This window comes from Salvia splendens, chromosome 18, assembly GCF_004379255.2.
Source record: "Salvia splendens isolate huo1 chromosome 18, SspV2, whole genome shotgun sequence".
In the NCBI taxonomy this organism is placed as follows: Eukaryota; Viridiplantae; Streptophyta; class Magnoliopsida; order Lamiales; family Lamiaceae; genus Salvia; species Salvia splendens.
Window position 1 is genome coordinate 1,361,891 of NC_056049.1, and position 20,260 is coordinate 1,382,150.

General features: G+C 36.7%; 3 protein-coding genes across 3 annotated transcripts; all 3 read left to right on the forward strand.

The window, feature by feature from the left end:
- The first annotated feature begins 4,211 nt into the window (after positions 1–4,211).
- Positions 4,212–7,992, forward strand: LOC121777246 (ethylene receptor 1-like). Its single transcript, XM_042174435.1, has 7 exons — positions 4,212–4,367; positions 5,072–6,014; positions 6,088–6,456; positions 6,532–6,798; positions 6,872–6,999; positions 7,116–7,313; positions 7,587–7,992. Exons 2-7 carry the CDS (start codon positions 5,115–5,117, stop codon positions 7,591–7,593), a joined length of 1,869 nt encoding a protein of 622 aa, XP_042030369.1. The 5' UTR covers positions 4,212–4,367; positions 5,072–5,114; the 3' UTR covers positions 7,594–7,992.
- Positions 7,993–10,194: 2,202 nt separating this feature from the next.
- Positions 10,195–13,764, forward strand: LOC121777361 (polyadenylate-binding protein-interacting protein 9-like). The gene is made up of 10 exons (XM_042174599.1): positions 10,195–10,912; positions 11,915–12,025; positions 12,100–12,144; positions 12,510–12,582; positions 12,671–12,783; positions 12,883–12,942; positions 13,074–13,121; positions 13,211–13,279; positions 13,368–13,429; positions 13,517–13,764. The coding sequence occupies exons 1-10, from the start codon at positions 10,637–10,639 to the stop codon at positions 13,581–13,583; spliced, it is 924 nt and encodes a 307-aa protein (XP_042030533.1). The 5' UTR covers positions 10,195–10,636; the 3' UTR covers positions 13,584–13,764.
- Positions 13,765–14,548: 784 nt separating this feature from the next.
- LOC121776320 (coiled-coil domain-containing protein SCD2-like) lies at positions 14,549–18,974 on the forward strand. Its single transcript, XM_042173495.1, has 18 exons — positions 14,549–14,575; positions 15,073–15,325; positions 15,406–15,884; positions 15,982–16,057; positions 16,243–16,284; positions 16,418–16,480; positions 16,639–16,688; positions 16,771–16,798; positions 16,941–17,015; positions 17,106–17,216; positions 17,303–17,363; positions 17,486–17,599; positions 17,673–17,794; positions 17,894–17,960; positions 18,120–18,167; positions 18,240–18,280; positions 18,398–18,524; positions 18,721–18,974. Exons 2-18 carry the CDS (start codon positions 15,107–15,109, stop codon positions 18,849–18,851), a joined length of 1,854 nt encoding a protein of 617 aa, XP_042029429.1. The 5' UTR covers positions 14,549–14,575; positions 15,073–15,106; the 3' UTR covers positions 18,852–18,974.
- Positions 18,975–20,260: the final 1,286 nt, after the last annotated feature.

Below are 20,260 nucleotides of genomic sequence, written 5' to 3' on the forward strand. Positions count from 1 at the left end.
ATTTCATATACATTTTAAAATTCAGTCGACATGCACAATTTGGAATTGTTTAAAGTTAATTGTGTTAAGTAACAAAAAAATCTCAGTGTGGAATGTCTCTATGCCAAGCTAATGATTCAGTAGTAAAAAAACAATAAATTAGACAATATACATCATCGAAGAATGATGAAGGCAAGAGGCGGAGCAAGGATTTGACGTGAGGAGGAGCAAAATTATATTTATAAATACATTTTGTAGTAATGAGAAGGGGCATTTAATGAAGAATTTAAAATAAATTTTTAATTTGAAAAAAATACTATTGGTATAAACTTTTGAAGAGGAGCAAATGCCCCCGTCAATATATGTAGATCCGCCCATGAATGAAAAACAACAAATGCATCAAATAAAGAATGAGGATCAATCACATTCCTAAAGGCATAGAAACTCATACACTAATCATAAATAAAACAAAATGTTACCTATATATGTATATATATATATATATATATATATACCATGAATTTGTTTAATTGTTTCATATTCATGATAGGAAACACACAATGGAACACCTACAACTGCATCAAACTAGTAGAAAGTTAATGAATTAATTAAATTGTACAAGTAACATTTAAAAATTATAGTAATAAATCCTTCAAGATTTCTTGGAGTTGATTGTCAATGAGAAGCCCCACTTGAACCTTAAAGACTTATTCCACGATGTCCATGTTACATATTGCACATGCCTAATCATTGCTAATTTAGTTTATTTCTCAAAAAGTGATCAAATTATTGATTCTATATAGCCAAACCTATTTCTTAATTACAACTTGACAAAAAATTGTTGTGCTTATCATCTAACAATGATCTTCTTCGTGTTTATTGGTTTAGGTTCCCATATCTTTTGAGACTTTCTGAATATGTCAGTTGTTAATTGCTTGTTCTGAATTCTTGCTAGTAATTAATTAAATATGGTCATGTGGTTTAATCAATGAAATCTCAAGTCTTGGAATATTGGATGTTTCCAACTTGAGCATTATGATATATCTATATAAGAATATTTTGAATGGTAACACACACCACAAGTGGTATTGTGGTAAGACTAATTCACAAATAATGAGAATATTATTATTTTTAATTATTGAGTGAGATATTTTTTTTTGAAAAATGCTGAAAGTTGAGGACACAAAGATGTACGTATTTACTCTTAATTTAGCAGTGGTTTATTTTCATAATTAGGGTCTAGCAATTATTAGTCTTTCAACCGTTTTATTGAGGCCATTTTCATAAATTGGAGTTATTAATGCTTTGAAAACATTGAGAAAACAAATTGGTCATTATTATTATTATTATTATATTATCTCTTAAATAATGACTAATATATAGTACTACAGCTTTATGTATTTTTTGTATTTTATACAGAAGAAATGTTCAGGAGGATTAAGATTAATGAAAATAATAATGAAAAAAGAATAAAATCATCATCAAAATAAAATAAATGTCCTATCCAAAACCACTCTAAAAGAAATTCAAAATTACTACAGGAATAAATTCCACCCATTTTTTCTCTTTTCACTCTTCTGTTTATCTCTCTTTCACACTTTACTCTTTCTGTTTTAACTATTTAAATATCAATTTATTAAATCTCGTGTCCAAAAGAAGTATTTCACCTATCTTGGGATGAATGGAGTATATAAGATGATGGCCTACCTTTATTGCTACAATCAAAAGACTCATACTTAATTAACTACCAAATCCCAATTTCTTTCAAAACGATAAGCCCATTAAAATATGACAATCTACAAGCAAATTAGTTATTACTATATCTTATTTATATAAAAGTAAGATTGGAAGTTAGGTGAAGCTTTGGCATGACAAATTGACGGCGTTGGATACTGCAAGAATATTTTCCTCTCTTGTTTGATGGGTGGTGGCATTAATTAGTTCTTAACTATACTAAATTAATGAAGTATCTAATCATTAATTAATGTACAAATAAGCTCCTTTTCATCCCATTTATTATTGGCCACGAGCAATCTAGAAACCTCCACAGGTGTTCAATATTATAAAATTCATAATCTTGAACTTAATTTTTTTATTAGGGATGGTAAGTATTGTTAGTTCGATTGATCATGTCAAAAGATGGTATTCATCTTCAAATTACAATCTTTCTTGGATTTAATTAATATACATATTTTTTGATGAATGGAAAAATGCTCTAGCCAAAGATTGACGAGCTAGTACATGGGCCTATTGGGCTCTCAACAAAGCCCGATTTAGCCTACTTTACACTTTATATCGAAAGCCAGGCTAAAAAACTGGTGGGCCTAACATAGCCCATATATACCCCTATTTTTTTTTCTTTAATCAGACACTAAAACTTGAGCCTATTGTTATACTTTATAGATACAAGATACTCCTACATATCATAAATTTCCAAATTAGTATATATACAAAGAATTTCAAATAATTGTCCAATAACTATAGAAACAAAATATTACATATAGTATGGATATTTAGGAATCAAACTCAATTAGATATATAAAGCGGCATAGCATATAATGGGCCTAATAACCAATAAGATGTTTCAATTATTATAGGTGATCATATGACAATTTAAATGAGTTTAATCACAATATTTCCACGTGGGCTCTTGTAATTGGGCAAATCATATTGTGAAACGAATTTTATACATGGGATTAGTTCGGCCGTGCTAATGATAGTCTAATGATATTTAGTTACTGAAGATTAACTTGTCAGATTAAATTGGCCAAATATCATCCAAAATTAATTTTATCATAAGGAAAGACTCATGCATGAAAACTATTATGAGTGATATTGTTTCGAGATTAAGGACTAGTAAAACTCAATTTTACCTATAAGTACGGATGTACCTATAAGTACTTCATCCGTATCACATAAGTGAGATGTATTTCTTTTTGGACCATCTTATTATAAGTGAGACTTTTCTTTTATGGCGAAAAAACAATACTTTCTCTCTCTCTCTTACTTTATTCTTTCTCGTACTTTTTCTCTTTACTTTTTTCTCACTTCTACTTTATTTTCATTTCATTTAACCACTAAACACCATTACCTAAAAACATATGCTTAAAAGAAATACTCCCTCTGTTTCCTCATAATTGAGGAGAAACTTTTAGGCACAGAGTTTTAAAAAGGGATGTTGAGTGTGTTAAATAAATGTGTTAAAAAAGTAAGACATAGAAAAAGTAGAGATAATAAAGTAAAAAGCGAATAAAGTAGAGAGAATAAAGTAAGAGAGAGTCAAATAAGAAAGAGAAAAAAGTTACTATATATGAAAATGACTCAACTATGAGGAACTTCCCGAAATGAAAAAATGGCTCAACTATAAAGAAATGTAGAGAGTATGTCACATTAGATGGAATGAAGGGACTACTACTTTAGCATTATTTTCCAGAAGCATGTCTTATCTGAAGTGGAACACAGTGTTGTGTTGAGTTAAACAAGAAAAATAAAGTAAATGAGACAGTAGAGTAAAATTTTTATTTTAAAAATTATGTCATTTTAATTGGGATGCTAAAAAATGAATCACCAATTAAAGAAATGCATAATTATGTAAAATAGATTGTACTACGGAGTATATATAAATATTAAGAAATTATAAAATTTGATAGTAGTGTGAGAAAATGTTAGAACTACAAGTGAAGTAAAGTTAAAATAAGAAAGTCATAATTAAATAGTTAGAATTACAAAATTGAAAACATGAATAGAATAAAACAATAAATAACTATATAAAAGAAAACTTTTCAACACAAACAAATAGTAGTACTAAATAATTTTAAAAAGTCACCTAACATATCTGCCAATTATTTTTTTGCCATCTCCACTCGTGGAATAAAAATCTAGTAAGTGGAAATTAACTATTCCAAACTTTTCTATTTTTAAATACAACCACCCAAACTTTTCCACATTTTTTTAGTACTATATTTTTTATATTTTTAAATACAACTATTGCAAACTGCTAACTACCCAAAAAGGAAACGGCGTAAAATCAAATAATTCAGACACACCCACCTTATTTCGCTACCGTCACAACCCAGTCAATCACCTACCGTTTCGATCTCTCACTTCTAACAACAATCAACGGTGTTAAATGACAGTCACGTAATAAAATATAACAGCACGGTCTGTTTATCATCCCCGGCAAATCCATGGTACGTGGACGCATTCTTTCTCTCTCCCTCTCTAAAAAAGAAGTTTTAAACAACAAGCCATTAAAGAAAAGCTTAAGATGCTGTTGCTGCGTTTAGCTAATAATGTAGATATGCTGCTAATATTTGACCACATTCATCCCCTCACTTCTCAATTGCCGGAGCTCATTCCGATCAATTCAGAGGCGGATTGTAGGCTCGGTGAGTTTGCTGCTTTGCTTATTCCCTTTTTACTTCGTTTTTATTGAATTTGGATCGACTGTGTTGCTTGGATCTGAATCATGTTCATTGATCTCGGATTACAAAAATTAAGAGTGTGATTCGTGTATTGGTTGATGAGAATCGGAGTTGACTGTGGAAAATGCTGCAAATTTTAAATTGGGGGTAAAATTAAAAATGCGGATTTTGAATTGGGGATGATCAAATGTGTAGAAAGGTTTTGGATGAGTTTCTGTTCATTTCCAACATTTGAAAGATGATATTTCGATTTAGTTGAGCTGATTTATTGGGTGTGATTGAGCTGTAATTTGACCTAATTAAGTTACTTGTTTAAGCCAGCTAAAAGTAAGTACAGAGATGTGATCATAAGTTTGTTTGCTGGATTAAACGATTTTATCGACAACGGTTCTTCGTTTCCAGCATTTTCGTGTTTAGCTATCAGCAAAAGATGAAGATATTGATTTAGTTGATTGATTGGTTGTGATTGAGCAGTAATTTGACCTAGTAAAGTTACTTGTTAAATGTGGCAGTGCCAACTAAAAGTAAGTAGAGAGACGTGATCATAAGTTCGTTAGCTGGATTAAACGATTTCATCAGCGAAGGAGTAGTATTCGTTTCATAGTATAGCACTGATTTTAGACTTCATTGAGCTTATATCCGTTTATGCTTTCTGTTTGCTGCTTCAGTTGCATTGAGAGAGGACTGAAAAGATTCCAGTAACTTCGAAAAATGGATTGTAACTGCTTTGAGTCACCATGGCCACCGGATGACTTGTTGATGAAGTATCAGTATATATCTGATTTCTTCATTGCGTTGGCGTATTTCTCGATCCCTTTGGAGTTGATATACTTTGTCAAGAAATCTGCTGTTTTTCCTTATAGATGGGTGCTCGTGCAGTTTGGGGCTTTTATTGTTCTTTGTGGAGCGACGCACCTGATAAATTTATGGACGTTTAATATGCACACGAGGACTGTGGCACTTGTAATGACTACTGCCAAGATGTTGACGGCTGCTGTGTCGTGCGCGACAGCCCTTATGCTAGTGCATATCATCCCGGATCTGTTGAGTGTCAAAACGAGGGAGCTGATTTTGAAGAATAAGGCGGCGGAGCTGGATAGAGAGATGGGGTTGATTCGTACGCAGGAAGAGACAGGTAGGCATGTTCGGATGCTAACTCATGAAATCAGAAGCACTCTTGATAGGCATACGATACTGAAGACTACGCTTGTTGAGCTCGGGAGGATGTTGGGTTTGGAAGAGTGCGCTTTGTGGATGCCGACACGGACAGGGCTGGAGCTCCACCTTTCGTACACGCTCCGCCACCAGAATCCGGTTGGGTTGACCGTGCCGATACAGCTCCCTGTGATCAATCAAGTTTTCAATACGAGTCGTGCTGTGAAAATCTCTCCGAACTCGCCTGTTGCCCGGCTTCGACCTGCTGGACAATACATGCCAGGGGATGTGGTTGCTGTGCGCGTTCCGCTCCTTCATCTGTCCAATTTCCAGATCCATGATTGGCCGGAACTGTCTACTAAAAGATACGCGTTGATGGTTTTGATGCTCCCTTCGGACAGTGCTAGGCAGTGGCACGCACATGAGTTGGAGCTTGTTGAAGTGGTGGCGGACCAGGTTTGCCTCGTCTCTTCCTCTTAATATCTTAGGCTTACGATCATTTGATGAATGATGTCTCTCCGTATATCAGGTCGCTGTTGCTCTCTCCCACGCTGCAATTTTGGAAGAGTCGATGAGGGCAAGAGATCTTCTTATGGAACAGAATGTTGCCCTGGATCTGGCGAGAAGAGAAGCAGAGACCGCTGTGCGTGCCCGCAACGATTTCCTGGCCGTCATGAACCACGAAATGAGAACTCCTATTCATGCTATAATTGCTCTTTCATCCTTATTACTAGAAACCGAGCTCTCACCTGAGCAGCGTCTAATGGTTGAAACGGTCCTTAAGAGCAGTAACCTCTTGGCTACCCTTATCAACGACGTATTGGAACTCTCGAGGCTTGAAGATGGCAGCCTTCAACTTGAGATAGGGACGTTCAACCTTCATTCACTTTTTAGAGAGGTAGGTTTATTCACCATTTTGTAAATGGTATTAAAAAAACGTTCAATTTTTCATGGTAACCGCTTCTTGTTGCAGGTCCTTAATTTGATAAAACCTATTGCTTCCGTGAAAAATTTACATGTTACGTTGAATTTGTCCCCTGATTTGATTGAACATGCCGTTGGTGATGAAAAACGGCTTATGCAAGTTCTTCTCAATGTCGTTGGGAATGCTATAAAGTTCACAAAAGAAGGAGGCATCTCAGTATCTGCTTTCGTTGCAAAGTCCGACTCTCTAAGAGATCCTCGAGCCCCGGACTTTTTCCCTGTACCTAGTGACAACCACTTCTATTTGCGTGTAGAGGTTGTTTCTGATGGAAGTACTTAATTCTGTTTATTCTCCTGAGTGTTTAACAACTGGTTGTTCCTATTTTCAGGTGAAAGATACTGGTGCAGGAATCAACCCGCAAGATGTCCCTAAGCTATTCACAAAATTCGTGCAGAGCCAACCGCTTAGTACCAAAAATTCCGGCGGCAGTGGCATTGGCCTAGCCATTTGTAAGAGGTGATAACTTATAGACTATAGTATTTCATAATCCTTCCACAACAATATTCGTTTTTTACCTAACTCATAAAACTCCGCCGTATTAACTGTCTGAAATTGGTTTGTTGTGTAATCAGGTTTGTGAATCTCATGGAAGGGCACATTCGGGTGGAGAGTGAAGGTCTTGGCAGGGGCTCCACTGCGATCTTCATCGTTAAACTCGGAGTTCCTGGTCGCCTAAATGAGTCCAAGCTTCCGTTGTTGCACAAAGGCCCTGGGAATCAAGCGAAGCAAAACTTCTCGGGGGTTAAAGTTGTTGTGATGGATGATAATAGGTTAGTAATACATGCACTCTTCGAGTAGTCATATCTTCTTCGTCTTGCATTTTTGTCGATTTTTTTGTTCTAGCACCAATATGTCTCTTTCTGTTAGTTATCTCTGGTGCTTGTGGTTGTACAACACCATACTTGTGTCGTTTGGATGCAACATACTGCGCTGAACAACACTGCATAAAATCTCGTACCAAACAAGAAGTGTGTCGCTTTGTGTGGGACGGACGGGGTATTTTTTTGTATAGTCATTTTGATGTACATTTGATGTGTTTTCAGCTTATAGCATGGATACTGTCTTGAAACTCGATAACGGTAGAAAGGGGAAGTGCTGAGGTGTGGCGAAACGTGAAATATGTTGTGTGCCAATTGCAGCCTCTCGATGGTTGCAGCGGATTGATAGTCACACAAGCTCTCGAAGATGAGGATTGAGTTGCTTGTTGATGATGCAAAGAAAGGTAGATGAGCTCAGTTTGATTTTGTAAAGTTCTGTGTAATCCATGTTTAGTTATTTTCTTGATAATATGTTAGAATTTGATGGTTTGAGGAGTTTTAGTTATTGGGAAAATCAGGCCTGCATTTATTTATATCAAGTGATTAGATTATGATTGTTTTGGCAAGTTTGGAATTTTCAGACTTGAGAGATCATTTTAGTGAGATATTATACCTTGCTATTTGGCTTTTATTTTTTGTACAATTTAGTGCCCATGTTATCGTGTGCATATGGCTGTAATTCTTTCATTATCATTGTTACTTTCATTTATAATAACTATCACTTTTTATATATTGCAATATTATTTGTTAAATGAACCATAGATTGATCTGAGTCATGGGATGTGTTTAGATCAAATTCGGGGCATGTTTGGGGCTGACTTGGGCTCGGGGGTGCTTGGACCGAGTTTGCTCTGGGTCGACCGAGCCCGGCCGACCCATAAGGGTGCGCACGTAGGAGTGTTTATCATCATTTTATAAGCTTAATTATAGTTGCTTTTAGCTCAATTAATAAAATTGAATATTAAATTATAAATTTTCAGTTTCTCTTCATTGTTTTATCCGTGTATAAAATGATACTATTGATATTTTTGGTGATGCTGAAATAGTATTTTTTTTCATTAAAATAAAAAAGAAATGAAACGAAAAAAAGAAAAAGATTTTAAATAATGGCGTTACATGTATCACCAGATATTGATCAAGTCGTTAAATTTAAATAACTATTAGTATTAAACTTTGATACTACTATTAGTTATCCTGTCATTTGTATAGTTTTGACAAAATTTTCTATCTTGACTGTGGAATACTTCTTTCATAATTGCTTTAGTATTTAAATAAAACTAAGAGGACAAATACTATATATTAATTTCTTTGACCTTGAGAAATAATTTTGGCAGACATCCTACCAAATTTCTAAGTCAAAAGTTGGACTTTCTTGGAGTATAAAACACGCCATTGAGCAGTCACTAAATTAATAGTAGTAAATAAAATGGTTACAATTATACTTTAAAAAATAGTTTAATTTTATAAACTAGTCTAATTGGAATAGGACTTGGAAGTGTGTTCAAACTAACTATAAAATATTAACTTAGTCTCCTTGAGGTTTAAAGTTTATTAGTACTGATTTATTTGAGGTAATTTCTTCTAAATAAGAATAGTCTAAATGAAATATGTTGTGTGTAATTGTTGTTGACTGTAAGAAAATTAGAAAATTTCTATATTTACATTCATCACATATGTAGATTCATAACATAATAGAACAGAACCCATCTACTAATTCGGATCTCAACCATCAAATGTAATCTGGGTTAGAGATAGTCTCATGTGATGACGTCGTCAAATAATCCAAGCACCAAAATATATAAAGGTAGTTGATAATTTTCTTTTAAAGATAGTCTACTCGCACCAAAATAAATTTCTTTTGGCGATAATCTCTATGATGATAATTGATCATTTTAATAAAAGCTCATAAAGACTTGTGTAAGAGCGTGCGTACTGTATAACTGTTTCAACGAGAATGTGTCAACGATCTTACGAATTTTTTTACAATAACAGATCTACGTCAGCGCAAAAACGTTATCGCTTGAGTACACATAAATTGATATTTATTAGTACTTTGTAGTACTAGTAATACCTACTCCATCTGTCCCATTAGAAATGCAACATTTTCCTTTTTAGATTGTCACACTAAAAATGAAATGTTTCCTAAAATAGAAACAACGTCCTCTCTACTTTTTAATCTCTCTTACTTTACTCTCTCTTCATTAACTCACAAAACAACACTGCATAAAATCGCATGTGAGCATGCGATGAAGCTATATTTTTCCAAACTAGTTGCGCATGTCTATATGCTGAATTCTACATAATGAATTCTTCTTAATTAGTCGATAGATAAGCAGCAAATAAAACTTAGATACATAAAAAAACATACGTCAAAAATCCTGATCACCTTCTCATCACACTTTCATAGCCCATTATCCAATATCCTATTTAACAATACTTTCAAATCTCCTAGCTCATTTACCCTCACTTTCGCGACTTATTCAGTAGTAGAAGGAACGAAATTCAGTACTAGAAGGAACGAAACGAAAGTAATTCAACAGGGAATGAAAAAGACGAGAACAATAGACAAAATAGTCGGCACTCGAAATACTGCTAGGTGCACCACAGTCCATCGAAGTATACTCGACGACGACACGACACGACATAAAACGACATCGACTATTCCCACTATATATTTTTGTCACAATCTCCAATAAAAAAATTTCCCGAATAAAAGTGGAGTGCACATCTATCATTTCATTACAACATCATAATGAGATGCTTGTAAGGAAATGAAATTTATCAATCCCAATAAAAAGGAGTCAGTTATTAGTGATGAAAGCCATATCCTGTCACTCACAAAAACCAATTTCCCTTTTAATTTCGCTCTCTCTCTCTCTCTCTCTCTCTCTCTCTCTCTCTCTCACAGTTAGCATGCACCGACTCTCTCTAACGAACAAGAATAACAAAAAGAAAAAAGCCAAAGCAAAGGGCCACCTGTTGATTCATTCCATAAACCACCATTGCCACTTGTGATCAAGAATTTTGCCTCAGAAAAAAAAACCCTTTAAAAACATTGCACCTCTCCCCCTCTCTCTCTCTCTCACCACATTCCTCCCATTGCCGCTCCATTCAATCGTGAGAGAATCTCTCTAGATAAGGGGGCTCTTTTTGATCGATCCCTATATTTAATTGGGAAACAATAAGATTGGGTTTTTATGAAGAGAGAAGTGAAAAAGGAGTGATCTTTAATCCTTTCCTCACTGCCCCTTTTTGATTCTTCAATTTTTTCGGAAATGGAGTTAGCTGCTGTTGCTGTGGAGCCTTCATCAGTGGAGGATTTTGGGAATTCTAATTCGGAGGGCTCTGATGGTGTGAACGAATCTGGTTTGAATCCGAATGTGGATTCGAAATCGGAGCTGGAAATGAAGGAGATTGTGGATATGTTGAAGAAGCTGGAGCTGAATCCCTTGGCGAAGGAGTTCTTTCCTTCTTCGTATCAACAGATTCACAATGGTGCTTACAATTTGCATATGGATTTTGGGAATGGGGGTTTCCCAAATCACAGAAGGGTATATGAATTTGATTCTTTAATTGGTTTTTGATGGTGTATTTTGCTTTTTTTTTTTGGTCTTTCTTAATATTGATTTTGAGTGGAATTTTTGTAGTTGATGGAATTCAGTTTTGTTGTTTATTTGATTTCTAGAAGAAAAGGAGAAATACCATTTTTGAGGTGTGTTGATTGAGAGTGGTTGAATTTGTGATGGGATTCTTGAGTTCTTTTCCTTTAGCATTAATTTGGGGGCTGTTTCTCATTCTTGAAGAAGTGTTTTATGTTCTGATATCTTGTTGATGATCTTGTGTTGATAGTTCTGGTTTTTTTCCAGTAATTTGTTGGCCTATTTCTTGTTGTGGACTGTGATATTGGTTTCTTGTCTTTGTTCATTTTGATTTTGAGTGAAATTTTTATAGTTGCTGGAATTCAGTTATGTTATTTCTTTGATTACTGAAAGAAAAGGAGAATTCTCATTTTGGGCTGTGGAATGAGAGTGATTGAATTTGTGATTAGATTCTTTCCTTTTGGAATTTTTGGGCTGTGGAATGAGAGTGATTGAATTTGGTGGCCTTTTTTCTCATTCTTGAAGAAGTGTTTTATGTTCTGATATCTTGTATGTGGACGATTGTTTTGACCCAATTTTTTCCAGTAATTCTGTCAAGAAACAAACTTGTGGTTATTGAAGTGAATTTGGCAATTGGTCGTAACTATAAAGATGTATTTTAAACCAATTTTCATCATTTTATTGTTGTTATAGCTACCAAGGTTCGTTTATATGTCACTAGTCATAGCCAGTTGTTTGCTTGCCTATTTGAATATAGAGGTTATAGTGCTTCACTGTTGATTCGAACCTCCTTTCCCGTTGGATATGTTTCTTGATCATGATTTATGTAAAATTTAGTGATCGTATAGTTTCCTGATGTCTTAAGTAGTCCGAACCATTTATCAGCAGTCACCGAATTGCTACTTGTACATGTAGTGTTTCCTGATGATGTTTTGTTCTACTTTCTGTTGTCAGAGAAGAAATAACTACGACCAGGGTAAGAAGAGAATGAACGGCAGAGCTTTTAAAGCTCAAAGAGAAGAGAGTATTAGACGAACTGTTTATGTCTCAGACATTGATCACAATGTAAGTGAAGATACTAACTTCATCGTATTGCATCATTTTCGAAACTCTTGTTCATATGGTTTTCCTACATTCAGATCTCCGAGGAGCAGCTTGCTGCGTTATTCAGCAGCTTTGGACAGGTACGTTTCTCTGCTCGTTTGTTCTCTAATGTACCTATGGTGCTCGCTAAAGCATACAATGAATCTCCGTAGTTATATGCAACGAGGGCATTTTTAACTCAATCTTTGTATAATAAACGTCTGATATTTTTGATGGCTTTTATGAAAGTCACCGCGACGCCATATACATGATTTACGGTTTGGAACTTTTGCTTCGGAACATGGATAAGTTCATGCTTCGATCCAATTTTATAATAGAAAAAGGAACAACGTGACCACCTCAACATATTAGAACTATGAGAAAGTATCTTGTTTATGATAAAATGTCCATCACGTCTGATATGTCGTTATGGGGATCTTGATATCTCCTCTTATCTGCTTTACAGGTGGCTGATTGTCGAGTTTGTGGTGATCCACACTCCAATCTTCGCTTTGCTTTTGTAGAATTTTCTGATCAGTGTAAGCTTTCAATTTTTCTTGTGGAGCAGCTTCATTCGCGTTTGATCTTGTAGACAATATTTATCGCTCATGTGATTGATTCCAACAGATTCCGCTCGAGCTGCTCTGGTTCTCAATGGTACGGTTTTGGGTTTCTCTACTGTCAAGGTTTTGCCTTCTAAAACGGCCATTCTTCCCGTGAACCCGACTTTCCTTCCCCAGGTAAGAAGCATTGTTAACTCTCGACATCTCACTACCATCTTTCTCGCGTTACGTACTGAATTCATATTATAATAAATTCTGCCACACACACTTCAACAGTCGGAAGATGAGCTTGAGATGTGTGCCCGGACAGTCTACTGCACTAACATTGATAAGAAGGTAAACGTTCCACATTTCCTTCTCGACCGCCTCTTAGTTTCACTAATAATAGCACGTTGGGTTATGTCAACGGATGTCAAAAAATGAAATCATGTTTCGTAAATTCACACGATACATGTTTTCCTGAGCAGGTTACTCAAATTGACGTCAAGAATTTCTTTGAAGCAAGATGTGGTGAGGTATGCATACGAGTCACAGAACGAGCTGCGTTTTTGCATATGTTTTGGCTTGATGTCGTCTATTTATCAGATAATTCACTTCATTGCAGGTCTCCCGCTTAAGGCTCTTAGGCGATCAGATGCACTCTACTCGAATTGCTTTTGTCGAATTCAAAATGGTACATTGCCAGTGTTTCATTTCTATATCTCCATAGTCGACATGATTCAAATCGCCATATCTTATTGTGAGTGTTTCAAAATTTGCAGGCCGAGAGCGCTTTACTGGCCCTCGACTGTTGTGGTGAAATGCTGGGTTCTCAGCGGATCAGGTATGCATACGGCGTCTTTGTTCTAACTCGGGGCTTTGGAAAATTAGCAAACTGTTTTTTTATAGCAAGTTTGACAACATTTTGCAGGATTAGTCCTTCGAAAACACCTGTGAGGCCACGGCTCCCTCGCCCCGGGATGGAATACGCACACTAACTCGAGCTTCTCGTTTCAGATGGAAAACCGGAATGCCGGTGTTGCTGGGACACATTAGTTTCTTCTTGCCAAATTTAGTTTCTTTGACAGTAGTTATTATGTTTTTGAGATGGAACTGTGCATACTATAAAGAATTTGCCTGTGTTTTATTTTATGTGCATTTGCAATTTTTCATTCCAAATATCTTTTCATAAATGGTGATTAAATCTGATACGTGTGCAAATCATATTTCTCATATTATTTTCTTATCCAAATATAAATCATTTTATATGAAAAAATAGCATAGTAATTTTTATACTTTAAAAAAGTCAGTCAGTTATTTATGATTTAATTATATAAACCAGAGTTTATCAGAATATCAAAATAAATTTAACTAAATTCGTCATGGTTTTTTTACAATGAACCATAATTTTACGAATAAAGCAAAAAACCAAAAAAACAAAAACAAATTCAGGTTCAATGGAGAAAAAACGTACTAGTAATAAAAAAAAAGAAATAAATGAAATTTTTTCTTGCATGGATTATGACATGGTAATGGCGATAATATGCACGTGTGGCATTTCTCTCCTCTCTTCCTTAAATTCTCCGAACCCACAGAGAAAACGAGATCCGCCATCGTCCATCGACACACATAGATATATATATGAAAACACAAGAATTTTGATAATTTTCTCCCCAAATTTCCACAAGGTACGGTGTGTTTCACCTGCATCATAACGCATTCATTGTATTTGTCGAAATGCCAGAACCCTTTTGTAGGAAATCGAAGCTGAATTGATTCATTGTAGGTACCCACAAATGTGGATCTTTTCTTGATCAAAGATCGTTTTTTTATTCTGATTGATTTTATGGAAATGATGTGTTAAGAAATAGTGTCCCTTTGTTTGGCCTCCTAGCTAGATTTCCTCATTAGGGTTCGATTCTTCACACATCACAAAATTAGTGAGTTTACTATTAACAATTAGTAGTTCTATAGCTTTCTTGAATCCAAGGTATTCTTTAGTTAGTTGAAAGAGAACAACATAGTCATTTGTAGTGAGAACTCACTTAAATATGACATCTTGGTTGATTTTATGTAAAATCTTGATGCATTAATCAGAGATATATTCGTGTTTATAGTAGAATTCTTTAATTTCATGGTAGAGATTGTGGGAATTTTTCGTTTTTGGTAGAATGTAGGTGTGCTATATGTATGTATCCGGCCTTTTCTAGACAACGATAGTGCATTTTTTGTCGTTTTATTGCGAATCTGGTGTGGCTTTAGAAGTGAGAGAGCTCATAATGTTGCCTTTTAAAGGTAGTCTACTTATGAAAAAGTAATTGAATTCTTCAACTGGTGGAAATTAGTTAGATTCAATATGGTATAGACTAACTCATAATGAAATTAATCGAAGAAGCGCTGAAGATTGAGATAGTATATTCTAGGATTGCGTTTAGGGGAGGTTTCGTTAGTATCATCGCTTTGTAATGCTTCGTCTGTTGTTTACAGACAGAGGAAAGGAGTCTTTTCGGGAGTTTCCATCATGACGTCGCCAAAGCATCAGCATACTCGTTCCACTTCGACTAGCCTTAGTATGAAGAAGCCACAGAACAAGGCAGCTGCTCAAAGGCTTGCGGAGGTTATGGCTCAGCAACCAGCAGATGACGAAGAGGAGGACGAACTGTATGATTTCAACTCAGGCGTTCCGTCAGCTGGTATAGGACTTGCTGGCGGAAGGCAAGCTCGAGGTCGTTCTCCAATGGTGAGTTATCTTGCATACATGGCAGTTTTGTGATTTTACGTCTGTGTTTTTTCGTATCCTGAACTTTTGTTACTTTCTAGCCAGTTCGTAACTCAGTAGATCAGCCTTTGTCAGCTCGTTATAATAGGCATGCTCGTTCCAAGCCTCTCGAGCCATCTTCAAGTGTCGAACATCAGCAGCCTTCCTCGGCTCGCTATTCTCGTCCCAAGCCGCTTGAACCATCTTTAGAACATCAGCAGCCTTCATCAGCTCGTCACCGACACTCAAAGCATGTTGAACCATCCCTGTCTCTTAATCACTCCACACATGTAAGATCATCTTCTTCTGTTCAAATGAACGCTTCGGAGGAACCACCACAACCAGCATCAGCTCGCTCCGTTGGAAGATCATCCTCTTCTGCTAGTACCCTGGAACAGTCTTCCTCTGCTCGTTTAGTTGGCCGGCCAAATTTGAGGGTGAAGACAGTTGCCATGGTGCCATCAAGCGTGTCTCTGTCACTTAAGCCCGTGGCATCTGGAAATACGGTTGATTCTCAGCTCGATAAAGTCAGGGATAAAAAGTAGATGTCTTCTTTAACTTCCATTGTTTTCTTCAAGTAAATATTTGGTTTCACTCTTACCTCGCGCATTACTTTTCTGTCGATGTCCATTTCACAGGTTATCGCTCGATTTTGGAACTTTCAAGTTAAAAGAACAAGGTGGCCTGCAGTCTTCTTCTGCTCTACAAGACGAGGTACAATTTACAACATTAGGTTGATTTCTTCAACGGGACCATCTATCGTATGCGTTGTGTATCACACATATTCACAAAAAGAGAGGACTTAGAATGCATGATTTCCTTTCCAGTAATTGTAGCATTGGGTATTTCGTTTTATTTCATTTCATTTGATCACTGAAAATGCTGCTTCGAATTTGCAGCTTGACATGCTTCAAGAAGAAAACGAGAGCTTAGTGGAAAAGGTGATCCTTCTAGGCTCCTATTCGCATTCACAACCTTTTCGTATCCAAGATATTGGTATCGAAAAGCCTAATTTCAGATTAAGTCTCCGCTTTTACCTGTTGGTTAGCATCGTAACGTGACCATCTCTTTCAGCTCAGGATAGCTGAAGAACGGCATGATGAAGCAGAAGCTAGAACCAGGCAGCTCGAAAAACAGGTAATCGTTTGAGTCTATAATACTCTTACCGATCCAAAAGAAAACGTTTACTAATGTGATGCGACAACGTTGATTTTTCTGGTTAATTTTCCAATTTCTGTGCATTTCTACACTAAAAATGTGGCTTTATACGCCATTTTTAATCTGCGCTCTTTCAGATCGAGTCTTTAGGCAATGGTGTGTCTTTAGAAGCTCGGCTTTTAAGCAGGTAGGTTATGATTTTCGGAACTCTTTCGCTAAAAATCATGATTTCTGTATGTAAACATCTCCTTGGCATGCTCACTCTTCAGGAAGGAAGCTGACCTTCAGAAACGAGAGGTATGTCGATCATCCACTGGTTATTCCAGTTTTCCATCTGTTTCGACATCTCATCGATTTCAGTTGTGTAGCTCATTAGTCTTTGACATTTTGATAAATTAGTCTTTGCAGCGTGCAAGCTGAGAATCGTTTCTCTTTGCAGGCTGCTCTTAAGATCGCAGCAGATACTTATGGCGGTGGCAACGAGGAGCTTGCAGTCCTCCGAATGGAAATTGAGGTATTTGGACTCACTGGATAAAAATATACACTATTTTTGTGAGTTTTTTATTATATTGAAATGTGACGATTCGTATGGTTTTTCTCTAAGGCGTCGAGGGAAGAAGCTAACTCTGCTCTGGATCAACTCCATGTCGCCATGCTAGAAGTTAAATCGCTTAAGATAACTACACAACGGATGATACTGACTCACGACGAGATGGTATCTACCGGTTAAACCAGACCTCGCCTCCTTACAGCCTTTCGTTGTTTGTCCTTACTTATCTGATTGGCAGTCTAATACTTTAGGAAGAGGTTGTTCTCAAGAGGTGTTGGCTTGCTCGATGCTGGAGTTTGTGCATTCGCCACGGTAAATTTAGCACTAGAAGTTATGCATTCGTTTGAAGGCGCTCGTTTTTTTTTTGTGCCTCTGTAAGAGCATACTGCGAACGAAATCCATCTGCAGAGTTACATGTCATTCATTTTATGCAGGGATCCATGCTGAGATAGCCGAAGCAAGACATGAATATTGGTCGCATTTCGCTTCACGCCCTGTTGAAGTTATATTGGCAGCGGGGCGTAAAGCAAAAGATGCACATCATTCCGGTAGACATCATTTTCACTGTTTAGTTAAAATATTTTCATTCCAACTGATTTTTTTTTTCTGTCAATTTGTCAGTGACCGATGGTTTAGACGAAAGGGAGAGAGTTCTGCTGCACAAGGAAGATCTTACAAAGAAGGTCGACTTGGAAAGCATGCTTATGGTCGAAAAAGGTCTCCGGGAACTGAGTGCCCTCAAGGTTCATTTCCCAATTCACTGATTCTAGCAAATAATTCTTCTGGCTGCCTCGTTTGAATCACATTACTGCGTTGATTTTTTGCGCGTCTTTCCTTGAAAGGTAGAGGAGGCAATAGCTATGGCATTGGCCCAGAAACGTCGCCCGCGTATTCTAAAGTCTAATATTGGTATGTATGGATTCATCTCTTTAAGAGTCTCCTTTTTTTTCATCTATGTGCCATGTTGAGGTATGATCTTTCAAGCATTTCTAGGAGTAAACGACTAAACAAGCAGTTACTTTCGTTCGAATTGTGACTTTATAACGCCGTCTCAAATTCAATCTGCAGATGAAGTGAAGCTACCAGCTGAGAGCACCAATCAATCGGAAACATTTGGTATTTATCGTTCGTTCTGTAATATGGAAAGTCTGATATCTGAATGTATTTATGTAATGTGCTTCGTTTCAGGATTGAGTCCGGAGGAGTGTGAAGACGTGCTTCTTAAGCAAGTAAGCCCGAATATCTTACTGTGTTTGTGTTTTGACAATGCCAGTAATCATATTGCTACCTCATAGATGATTGATCATATGATATGGCTAATAAAGTCGTATTCGTTGTGCATCAAGGCTTGGCTGTCGTACTTCTGGAGACGAGCAAAAACTCAAGGGTTGGAACCGGATATCGCTGAAGATAGACTGCAATTCTGGATCAACCAAGGAAACCGGGCGCCTAATTCACACGATGCCGTTGATGGTACTCTCTCTTTTGAACCACCAGCAATGCTAACATTAGTTCTAGGTCTAAACATCCTTCGTTGTTTTAGTCCACGACGTGCTAGCTAGGGCCGGCTTTTTATAGGCCGAAGTTTTTGAAAAACGACGCTGCATTGTCAAAATTCATTGTTGATGCACGACATAATGTTGAGTGTATATGTGTGATTTTGTGGCAGTCGAGCGTGGTCTTTTGGAGCTCCGGAAACTGGGGACGGAGACGAAGCTGTGGGAGGAGTCACGGAGAATGATCGATCACAGCTCCTCCCACAAGACTCTGCTGGAAACTGAGTATGAAATTTTGTCATGACCTTTTTTCTTCTTCCATCATTTTTCCCTTTTATTTCTTGCTACATTTTGGTGCAATAAACTTTTTTCTCATTTAGCAATCTTGATTGAAGAAAGTTTTTTCATCAAATGTTTTCCCTTTCCATTATTATAAGTCCATAAGTATCAATTTTAGCTCGCTAGCAATTTACAGCATCGGAAAATCCAACTGGTTGTCGGATTTTACACATGGCATTTTTATTCGTACAAATTTCATAACGCGGAAAGACAACATCATATATTATTTTAATTTTATTTTTGATTTTATAACGTACACATAAATGATGTTTTGCTAATGTGGAGAATTGGCAATCCCATAAATGCAAGCCATATGTCGCATCATGGCTGACCACACGACCAACGTGCTTAGGCACGAATACGCGTGCATCGGTCGCGTGCTTAGGGATATGCAACGGCGTGCTTTTCCCTATCCCTAGACGCGGATGTGTAGTGTGCATATGAATGTGTAGCTTTTGGAGAAAAAAAAATTAAGTATTACAATTTGGATGCATATTTAAAGTCCAAAATCAGATCAGAGTTGGTGAAGATTTTAAACAATTAACCTATATAATGGATAATTTATTTTAAGCGTGAGAATCTAAATAATTGATTAGGATAAATAAATAATTTAACATCTCGATAGTTGGTGAGACCCTCGTGTTAAGTTGATGAACGCATACCTCTTAATAATATTTTTATACATATGGTGTTGATCAATAACGTTAGAGCATCCACAACCGTGCTCTTGCCAGCGGCACGGTTGTGGGCCCGGGCGGTACTATTCATGCCTGCTCTCTGGCAAGAGCACAACACCCACAACTGTGCTCTTCCGCAAGGACGAGCACAATTAATATAAAATTCAATTACACAAAAACATTTTCATAATACTAAAATTCATTAAAAAAACCACAATAAAAATAACAAATTACAAATAAAATAAAAAGACATAATTAAAATCCTAAAAATTAAAAATTACATAATTAAAATACTAAAAATTAAAAATTACATAATTAAACTCCTAAAAATTAAAAATTACATAATTATTGGCTAATATAACCCGAGGAAGACTACGCATCCGGCGGCACCAACCCCAATTGTTTTTGGAGACCCAATATCATGGACTCGTGCGTTTGAAGTTGCGTGGGGGTCATAGTTGACCTATCGGCCATATTGAGTTGGGCCAAAAGGGCTACCCAAGTTAGCTTCGGCGTCGGGAACCGCTTGGTTGGGCATCGGGGCTACCCAAGTTAGCTTCGGCGAGTTGGCTAGCCACTTCTTCGCCGGCGTCGGATAGGGATGCCGACCGTGAGCGTTTGGAGGAGCCGCTAGAGGAGGATGTTATGCCTCCCTTATACTTCGGGTGCGTCCGCGTCTCCTGCCAAACGTTAAGAT

Excerpts from the sequence above, each read along its gene's own strand:
- LOC121777361 (XM_042174599.1), top strand. The coding sequence starts at position 10,637 with ATGGAGTTAGCTGCTGTTGCTGTGGAGCCTTCATCAGTGGAGGATTTT. Across the intron at positions 12,583-12,670 it reads TGTAGAATTTTCTGATCAGT|ATTCCGCTCGAGCTGCTCTG; the intron begins GTAAGCTTTCAA and ends TGATTCCAACAG. Across the intron at positions 13,280-13,367 it reads CTTTTGTCGAATTCAAAATG|GCCGAGAGCGCTTTACTGGC; the intron begins GTACATTGCCAG and ends CAAAATTTGCAG.
- LOC121776320 (XM_042173495.1), top strand. The coding sequence starts at position 15,107 with ATGACGTCGCCAAAGCATCAGCATACTCGTTCCACTTCGACTAGCCTT. Across the intron at positions 16,058-16,242 it reads CTTCTGCTCTACAAGACGAG|CTTGACATGCTTCAAGAAGA; the intron begins GTACAATTTACA and ends TCGAATTTGCAG. Across the intron at positions 18,525-18,720 it reads TTCACACGATGCCGTTGATG|TCGAGCGTGGTCTTTTGGAG; the intron begins GTACTCTCTCTT and ends ATTTTGTGGCAG.
- LOC121777246 (XM_042174435.1), top strand. The coding sequence starts at position 5,115 with ATGGATTGTAACTGCTTTGAGTCACCATGGCCACCGGATGACTTGTTG. Across the intron at positions 6,457-6,531 it reads TTCATTCACTTTTTAGAGAG|GTCCTTAATTTGATAAAACC; the intron begins GTAGGTTTATTC and ends TTCTTGTTGCAG. Across the intron at positions 6,799-6,871 it reads ACTTCTATTTGCGTGTAGAG|GTGAAAGATACTGGTGCAGG; the intron begins GTTGTTTCTGAT and ends TCCTATTTTCAG.